At 41.9% G+C, this 9,981-nt stretch overlaps 1 protein-coding gene across 1 annotated transcript; it reads left to right on the top strand.

Annotated features, from left to right (window-relative positions):
* Positions 1-266: 266 nt before the first annotated feature.
* On the top strand, positions 267-9,741 carry LOC103733695 (histone H2B, sperm; the record flags this gene model as incomplete). The annotated part of the gene is given in 2 exon segments (XM_008832585.1): positions 267-317; positions 9,199-9,741. Coding segments are annotated over 2 exon segments (594 nt in total), but the record flags the coding sequence as incomplete, so codon positions are not given.
* Positions 9,742-9,981: the final 240 nt, after the last annotated feature.

Genomic DNA, 9,981 nt, shown 5'->3' on the forward strand with positions numbered 1-9,981 from the left:
AGGTAACAAGGGCCAGAGGAAGACTTTCCCAAGCGTGAAGAAACCACTTGGGAAACTATGGCCTTGCAATCTAAGTAAATGAAAAATAAGAGCAGATAGTAGAATGTATGTGATATGAAAGAACAGGGGAGAATACTGAGAGCTAAATCTTCCAGTGGGGACGAGGACAGGAGCATGGGGGAACGGAGAGGTAGGAGTGGCTTAAACAAACTGAGTTCCAGGACAGCTGGGGCTACCGGGAGACATTATCTCAAAAAGACCAAAAAAGAAAGAAAGAAAGAAAGAAAGAAAGAAAGAAAGAAAGAAAGAAAGAAAGAAAGAAAGAGAAAATACGAAGTTGTCAGAAAAAAGTGATGGGGAGATATGGGCAGTGTTTGAGGGGAGGGAGTGGGCAAGGATTTGATCAAAATACCTTATATGCATGTATGTAATTCTCAGTAAAGCTTTTGTAAAAGTTAAAAAAAAATGAAGAACCTCAAATCCTTGAGTACCAATTTTATTTCTTAATAAACCACATTTGTTTTTAAGATTGAAAAAAGAAAGAGAACAAATGATACCAAATGCTGGCAAGGATGTAGAGAAAGGGGAATACTTATCCGCTGCTGGTGGGATTGCAAACTCATGCAACCCCTATGAAAAGCAGTGTGGAGACTTTTATAAAACTAAAAATGAACCTACCATATGGCCCGGTTATACCACTCCCTAACATATACCCAAAGGACTCATCTTATTGCAGAGACACTTGTACAACTATGTTTGTTGCTGCTCTTTTCACAACTGCTAAGAGATGGAAGCAACCTAAAAGCCCCTCAACTTATGAGCGGATAATGCAAATGTGGTACATTTACACAATGGAGTTCTACTCAGAAGTTAAGATGAAATAATGAAATTTGCAGGCAAATGGCTAGATCTAGAAACTGTTAAACTAAGTGAAGTAACACAGACTTTGAAAAACATAAGTTTTTCTCCCTCATTTGTGGATCCCAGCACCAAATCCTTATATGTGAGTATATATCCTGATGTAACTGCAGGAACCCAGAAAATGGAAGGGAACCAGTAGGAAGCAGGTGTTACTAAGGGAGAAATGGGCAAAATAGGGTTAGTTAAATGGGAGAGGAGATTGAGGGCTATACAAGCAACTATGGGGATAAAGGGGAAAAAGGAGCTCAAGAGAGGTGGGACCATAGCAGACAGGAATTATCAAGGGAGAAAAGGGGAAAACGGGGACATTTTAAATGGGAAGGATAGGGAGGGTAGGTTATAGACAGGGAGAGAGAGAGAGAGAGAAGAGAGAGAGAGAGAGAGAGAGAGAGAGAGAGAGAGAGAGAGAGGATAAATAATGCCTAGCTAGTATAAAAAGCCAGAGGGGCCAATACTAGTCCAAAATCCTACTGAAAACTTACACATACAATATCTCTACATGAGTCCATGTGTATAGCTGAAGACTACATAACAAGAAACAGTGCCAGATAGGAGAAGCCTTCCTTTGAGTTGTTGGCCAAGGTAGTCCAAGAGACTCCTAAAATTATATAGGCTACTGCCACAGCCCTTGATTGCCTCCCAGAACTTGAAGGTGAGGCCCTATTGCTGAAGACAGGACATACTTCAGACACAGGCAATGGAGCAATGGAGCTAGAACTGACTTGGAAGCTGCCTCCTCTGAAGGCTAGCTCTCATAGCTTTGGAGAGCACTATGTAAGCTGGTAAGGGAGAACATCAATTAATGGTCCAACCCCAGCTTCAAGGCCTAAAAACCACATCAATGACCAGCACAGCAAACAACATTGGTATACTAGTGGCACCTTTATCTTGGGGGTAATCAATAGCTACCTAAAGCTCACTCAATGGGAGTAAACTCATGTGTGGTATTGTAAACCTAGCTACATACATATAGCTGGAGAGGTCATAGAACTTAGAGAAAACTTCGAGGCTGTCACATCCCTAGAAATTTGTAATTTCTTGGCATGTGCAAAATATGGTTCCTTAAATTTACAGACAAGTATCCCAGTCACCACCCATTGAAGAAGCTTCTTTTTCAACTGAGATTATTATAGAGTTCCACAACCCCCAGTCACACACAGAGATTGTCTGCGAATTGTCCAAGCCTAAGTGACACATCTATGATGCAACCTCTATACCTAAGGCTCATGGATCATAGAACAAGGGATGAAGAGAACACTAATGCATCTTTCAGTCCTCATCAATGAAGATCCCTCATGCAACAGAGGGCCATGAACACAAAAGGTCACAAATGGCCAAAACATAGAGAATAAACAGAATGTAGGTCCTTGGATAGGACTCCTATATCAAAATTCTTATATTGGAGATTAAGTTTCATCATGAATTCTAGAGATCAAATATTATAACCATAATAAGCAATCTTTTATATGCCTAGTGGACTTTTGTGTAACTTCTCTGGAAATATACCTGTTAATAATTTGCCTATATTTTTAAGGTTTAAACTTTTTATTGAATTTTTGTGAATTTCATGTATTTTGATTATATTTAGATACTCTCCTGTCTGCACTCTCCCTTACTGCCCCCACCCAATTTCATGTACTTTAATATATATAAAGGCCTATAGAGTCAAATTTGTGTCCCTAAATGCCCTTCAGTGTGAATTCATCCACTGGAGCCTGGTTAACTTATCAAGGGTCTCATTTTTAAATGAGGTGACTCTTCTCCTCTCAGGAGTCATCAGTTGCCAAAAGTTCCTCAACTAGGGTTGAGGATCCTTACCTACTTCCCCACATCTATTCTAGAATTTTGTCTGACTTGAGTTTATGTGGGACTTGTGTATGCTGTCACTATTGCTGTGAGTTCATATGAGAAATTGCTCAGCTGTCGGGAAATCTCTGTTTCCTTATGGTCATCCATCACATCCAGTTCTTACAATCTTTCCTCCCCCTATTCTGCAATGATTCCTAAGACTTGGGAGGCAGAAGTTTGATATAGGTGTCCTATTCAGGGATAAACAGCCTGCGGCCTCTTATTCTCTGCATGTTGGCCAGTTCTGGTCCTCTGTGTTAATCAGCATCTGCTGCATAAGGAAACTTATCTGGTGAGAGTTGAGAGATGCATTAATTTATGGGTGCAACAATAAGTCATTAGGAATCCATCTAATACTATATCTATCAAGCAGAATAATAGTATTAGGCTCTCCCCTATGGCCTGTGACCTTTCCAGTCTCAGGTTCCTAGGGATGATATCAATGTCAGGTATGGGCTCCATTATATTCTTTTGCCATTGATTATGCTGTCTTATTTAGTGCTTTTCCCTAATATTCAGAAATAGGTATTTTTGAAATCCTTACCATTTCCAGTGTTAGTTCATTGATGCCATTATATCCATTATACCTAATTGGCAGTAATAATATTAATATCCTTTTAATTTGTTAAGTAACTTATGTAAATATATTGATCAATGTTTTAAATGTATTATCATAGGTTCTTTAAATTCTTTTTTAAAGTAAATAATTTCTGCATTATTTCCCTTTTTCTTTTGAAGAAGCTTTCTATATAATTAATTTTTATTGTCTTAAGGAACTAAAAAATACAACCACCTCTGTTTCTTCATGAATTGTACCATTTAGAGCATTTAAAAGCATTTCAGGGCTGGAGAGACTGTTCAGTTGTTAAGTGCACTGGCCGCTCTTGCAGAGGACCCAGGTTTGAGTCCTAGTATCCACATGGTGGTTTACAACCATCTGTAACTGCAATTCCAGAGGAATCCATGTTCTGACAACACCATGTTCTGACCTCCACGGGCATTGCACAATATGGATTCACTTACACACATGCAAACAATACACTCATACATATAAAATAAAGTAATAAATAAAATTATATAAAAGCACCTCAGCATTGTTAAGAGTACAGATATATTCTGGGCAAAGTTGAATGTTCCAACATATTTTTTACAATAGTTCCCTTCTATTTGTGTTTCCTGTTTTGGGAACCACGGTTTCACCATTTCTCATTTTTCTCATTTACTGATTGCTTTTGTTTTGTTTTGAGACAGGGTATCCCTCTGTAGCCCAAGTTGGCCTCAAACTCACCATCTTCCTACTTCATTTAGCAGGGATTACAGGCATGAGCCACCATGTCCAGCTCACTGAGGGTTTTGATCCAAATTAGATGCATATGAGGGGGGATATACAGGTCTCTTGAGTTCCAGATGACTCAGCAGTTAACATCACTGACTGCTCTTGCAGAGGACAGGAGTTCGGTTCCCAGAACCCACATGACTGCTGACAGTTCCAGGGGATCTGAGGTCCTCTTCTGACCTCCATGGGCATTGCACAACATGGGTGCTCTTACATACATGCAGGCAATACACTCATACACATAAAAATAATAAAAACTGGAGAGATGGCTCAGCGGTTAAGAATGCAGGTTGTTCTTGCAGAAGATCCAGGTTTGAATCCTAGCACCCACATGGCAGCTAACAACTGTCAGTAATTCCAGTTCCAGGGGATCCAACAGCCTCTTCTGTCCTCCGTGGGCATTGCACGACATGGGTACACTTACCTACATGCACACAATACATGCATACATAAAAAGTAATAAATATTTTTTTAAATAATAAAAACTAAAAATATTAAATTATGTGTGTTTGTGTCTGGGTAGGTACATGTGAGTGCAGGTGCCCTGGGAGGGGAAAAGAGGGTGTTAGAACCCAGGGAACAGAGTAAGGCAGTTGTGAGACACCTGCTGTGAGAATAACAAATGCTATTAAACACTGAGCTATTTCTCCAGCCAAGATTTATGGTTTGACAAAATAGTGGTCAAAACTTTATTGGATTCATTTCTGGGATGTGAGTTACTATACTTGGGCTCTTGAAAGAAGCCAGAGTTAGAAAATATACACTTTAGTGATTTTAGAAACATTTTATTACTCTTATTTTATATGTACCAGAGTACTGCCCATATGAAGGTAGGTGCACTTGGGTCATGCAGTGCCCACAGAGGTCAGAGGGCCTTTTGAATCAACTGGAACTGGAGTTACTGACTTTTGTTAGCTGCCATGTGCGTGCTGTGAATACAACCCCGGTCCTCTGCAAGAGCAGCCAGTGCAGTGCTGCCAAGTCATCTCTATAGTCCCCCAACTCCAGCTTTTTCAAAGAGCTAATAGTGTGGCATCAGTCACCTGATGCAATCCTACGAAACTCCTTTGGACATTTTCTAACTCTCAGAGAGAGTCACAGTTCATCAGGGAGCCAAGGGTAGGAACTCAGGGCAGGAACCTGGAGGCAGAAGCTAGAGCACAGGCCATGGAGGAATGTTGCTTACTGGCTTGCTCCTCTGTCCCCTGCTCAGCTTGCTTTCTTATGCAACACAGGCCCACCTGCCCAGGGGTGGCACCCCCACATCACTCAACAATCAAGAAGATGCCCCACAGACATTGCCACAGGCCAATTCTATGGAGGAAATTCCCCAATTGAGGCTCCCACAACCCATTTGGGTCAAGTTGACACCACAGCTATCCAGCACAACTGACCTCTTGTCACCTTGACACACAAACACATCACTATTAAATTAGAACTTTTCAATTCTTATCCCCAAAATATGATGTTAACATTATTCACATCCCAGCATAAGACAGTACAACCTGAAAAGCCCCACAGTTCTTAAAAAATCCAAACACTTCAAAGTCCATACATAGCCTCTTTTAAAAGTCTCTTAACTGGGAGCTCCTGTAAAATCCAAAGCAAGTTACTGTCTTATTTCAAAGGGAAGAATCGGGCACACCTAAGCAAAACCAAAGTTCAGCGAAGTATATCAAAGGCTGGACATCTGGGATTCACTCAGATCCATTCATCTGGATCTTCTAAGCTCCAAAGGGTTCTGGCAGCTCCACCTCTCTGACTCTGCCGTCCACAGCACACACAGCTTTTCTTCAAGATCCAGGGCAGCTCCATTCCACACCTACTGCTGCCCTTGGTGGTCGTCCCATGGTCCTGGCATGTCCAAAAATGCTGAGGTCTCCACTGAAACTGAGGCTATACCTTCACCAATGGCCTTTTCTTGCCTCTTGGTGTTCAAAGCCTCAGATTCTCTTCATGACCCCTTCAATCCTGGTGTCTTCACTGCAACTGAAGCTGAACTTTCACCTATGGCCTTTCCTGGCCTCTCAGAGTGCCAAGCCTCAGCTGCTCTCTGTGACCCCTTCACACTTTCAACATCAGAACCATGCAGGAGACTCTTACACATTACCAAGTCCTGCTTCCAGCTTGGGATGGAGGCTTGGGCCCCCTCTTGACCACAGCTTCTATGTGCTGACCCTGAAGAAATACTTCCCAGAAGATTTCACCACAATGATGCTGTGGTCTCTTGTTACAGCTGATTTTTCAGCCCTAGCTAACCACTGTCAATTGTCCCAGTAAAGCAAAGGTTATACTTCAGGTTCTGGTCTCTTCTAAATCACAGCTGATTCTTCAGCTCCAGCCAACCAGAACCCACAGATTCTCAATTCAAAATATCACACAATAGCCCTGATAGTCTCTGCTTCCCTTTTAAGCTTCACAAGCCAGGCCTCCATTGTCCACAACTCTTTCAGTGAGGCTGTTCCAAGATCCACAGCAACAAACTCTAAGCACTCAATGTCTTTTCCAGCCCAGAGTTCCAAACACTTCCACAATCCTCCTACAAGTACCAAGGTCCAGTCACAGCAATACCCCACTCTCTGGTACCAATTTCTGTCTTTGTTTTTTAATTTTTGTAACAAAAATACTCTGAGCCACACCAACTTGGAGAGGAAAGGGTTTATTTGGCTTATATCTCCAAGGTTACAGTTCATCAGGGAGCCCAAGGTAGGAACTCAGGGCAGGAAACTGGAGGCAGGAGCTGGAGCATAGGGCATGGAGGAATGCTGCTTACTGGCTTGCTCCCGAGGCCCCTGCTCAGCCTGTTTTCTTATGCAACACAGGCCCACCTGCCCAGGGGTGGCACCACCCACAGTGGGCTGGGCCCTCTCATATCACTCAACAACCCAGAAGATGCCCCACAGACATTGCCACAGGCCAGTCCTGTGGAGGCAATATCCCAATTGAGGTTCCCACCACCCAGGTGTGTCAAGTTGACACTAAAGCTATCTAGCACATAAGTTCTAGACTGGGAACTAGAAAAAAGTCAGAACAGGGCAATTTTCAAATGTGCATATGAGAGTTGATTGGAATTTCTTGATAAGGGCTTCCAAATAATCCCTCTATTGGATTCCTCCTCCTTTTTATCTGCCAAGCCTGGACTCAAGAGTGATGGATTCAGGATTTGCTTTCAGGCATTTGATAGCTGTTGGCGTGGTTAGAATCAGTGTCATTTCCCTCTCAAAGGCTTCTAGATAGGGGAAGAAAACAAAATTATCCATCATTTTAGAACAATAGTGGGTGGTCTCCCTTAGCTACCAATAGCACTGCAATATTTCAGACCAAGATTTGAAGTCTTACATCTGAGCAGCACTTTCTGATTAGGAACAAAATCAACAATGTGAAATAATTGTCTAAATCTTTTGGGTGTTTAAGACCATGCAGTGGACCCAAATAAATCAATTTATTTTTACACTTAAGGTCGTTTGAGGATCTGTTCCTCAGGGGTCACATGGGCTTGGGAGAATCCCCTGGCTCCTTTTTTTTTTTTTTTTTTACCAGTTCCATCTATATGAAATAAGTCAAAGGTCCTACTCAACCATGGCTGGCTTCACTTGGAAGCATGGAGGAGATGTTCCCTCTGAGTTGACCCTCCTCTTTGTATACTGGACACTGGTTCAAGTCCATCTGGTGGGGTCTCCAGGCCTCCCTGAACAAGAGGACAGGTGACTCAGCACAGTTACAGGACATTCTGAGCAATGTTCCATAGTCCCCTGGAACTCTGTCGACCTTGGAGGGCAAGGGCAAAAACTGTCCTTTAAATCCCTCTGACCAGATTAGTATAGGCTTCAAAGTATGGCTGTTAAATATCCAATAAGGTTAGTTCCACCAGTCTGGTACCTTTAATTACCATGTGTTATGTAGACACTAGAACCTTAAAAGGAAAAGAGCATTGCTTAGTATCCCCAGAAAAAAGTGTTCTCACAACAGATAGAAAATTTATTTGTTAAGGCTATTATGTTTCATAATTAATTAAAAAAAGAAAATGAGCATGTAAAAGATGTCAAAAGGATATGGGAATGGAAATATTTTCCAAAATAGAAAAAAATGAGAAAGCCTAAGCAAACGATGGTCTGTGTAGATTTGTTGTGATATATAAAGGATGAGACAAAAATAATATACACATAATCTTAAAATTCCTATGATGATAGTTTAGTCAACAAAATATATATCTAGTCAAGGTTTATCTGAGAACATTTGGTTTTTTAATGGTTATTTTTGTTATCTTCTTTGCTATCATTAAGAGTTTTTTCATTTAAATATTTATTCACTCTCATTCTCATCTGAGTTTTCTGTGAAATTCTCCAGAAGTTCATTTCCTGTGCTATAGTATCATAAAATGTTCTAGGCTGCTTTTCTGCTGCAGTGATAAAGTACTCAACAAAAGCAATTTGGGGGAGGAAAAAGTCTATTTCACTCCCAGTTTAGAAGTCATCATTTAGGGGAGTCAGGGCAGGAATTCAAGGTGGGGTTTGGGAAGTAAAACAGGGACCATGATGGAATACTGCTTATTGGCTTGTGTCCTTTAGCTGATCTGCCACCTTTTTAAGATTTATTTTTATTTTATGTGTATAAATGTTATACCTGCATTATGTAAGCGCACCCAAGTCATGCAATGCCTGCTGAGGACTGGAGAGAGCAGAAGGATAGAAGAGGGCGTGGGATTCCCTGGAACTGGGGTTACAAATGGTTGTTAGCTGCTGCGTGTGTGCTGTGACTCCAACCCTGGTCCTCTGCAAAAGCAGCCAGTGCTCTTAACTGCTGAGTCATCTCTCCAGTCCCCCACCTGCAGCAACTTTTTCAAAGAGCTAACAAATAGTGTGGCATCAGTCACCTGATGCAATCCTATAAAGCGCCTGTGGACATTTTCTTGTCAGAAAGACAAATAAATAAAAGGTGCCATGGTACCCAATGCTCACAGTGATTGGTTGGCATGATGCCAATCTCAAAGACCATCCAATCCTATTGAGCGCCCATTCTGATTGGATGATGAGTTGCCAAGCAGATGGACTGTCCCATCATTTGAATTCCTACCGCAATGGCTTACTGACAAGGTCCATCCGGGACTGTTTGTCCAATCAGATACCAAGTTGGCCCATGCGGCAGGAAGATGCCACTTGTGTACAACGGCCACTCATACTCACATCAGCAACTGTCATTTGTCTTCTCACTTAACAGCAGTTCCTTCGGCCATGGCGGCCACGAAGAAAACAGACGCTAAATCTTCTGAGGAGCGCCTCCATAACCAGATGCCTAAGAAAGCTGGGAAAAAGAAGAAGCCCAGGCGTCATGCCAGGTCCCACCGTCGCTCCCACCGCCGGAGACTCTGGAGCAGTTTTGGCACCTATTTCACCAGGGTTCTGAAGAATGTTCATGTGGGTTTAAGCCTTTTCCACAGAACCATGAACGTCTTGGACTCGTTCCTGTTTGAAAGGATCACTACTGAGGCCAGTAACCTGATTTGTCAAACCAACTCTTCTACTATCAATGCCCGGGAGATTTAGACTGCTATGAGCCTTTTGCTTCCAGGGGAAATATGCAAGTGTGCAGTGAAGGAAGGCACATTGGGCCTGGTCAGATACATCTCCTTCAAGTAAGAGATTTCTGGACATTTCAACCAGCTGAACCCAAAGGCTCTTTTAAGAGCCACATGGAATAAAAGACCTGTAGCACTGGTTCCAGTTTAGAAGCAGCAGCATTGGGACAATTCTTTCAAATATCCCTTATTAAATAAAAATTAAGTGTTGTTTATTAAATAAAATGTTTTCATCTCTATTATATGGGGGGAGGGTGTGTCACACAGCAAAGTGGTAGTTTTTTCTTAGTTGTGCTGCACT

The sequence above is a fragment of the Nannospalax galili genome, unplaced genomic scaffold (genome assembly GCF_000622305.1).
Source record: "Nannospalax galili isolate Female #2095 unplaced genomic scaffold, S.galili_v1.0 scaffold671, whole genome shotgun sequence".
In the NCBI taxonomy this organism is placed as follows: domain Eukaryota; kingdom Metazoa; phylum Chordata; class Mammalia; order Rodentia; family Spalacidae; genus Nannospalax; species Nannospalax galili.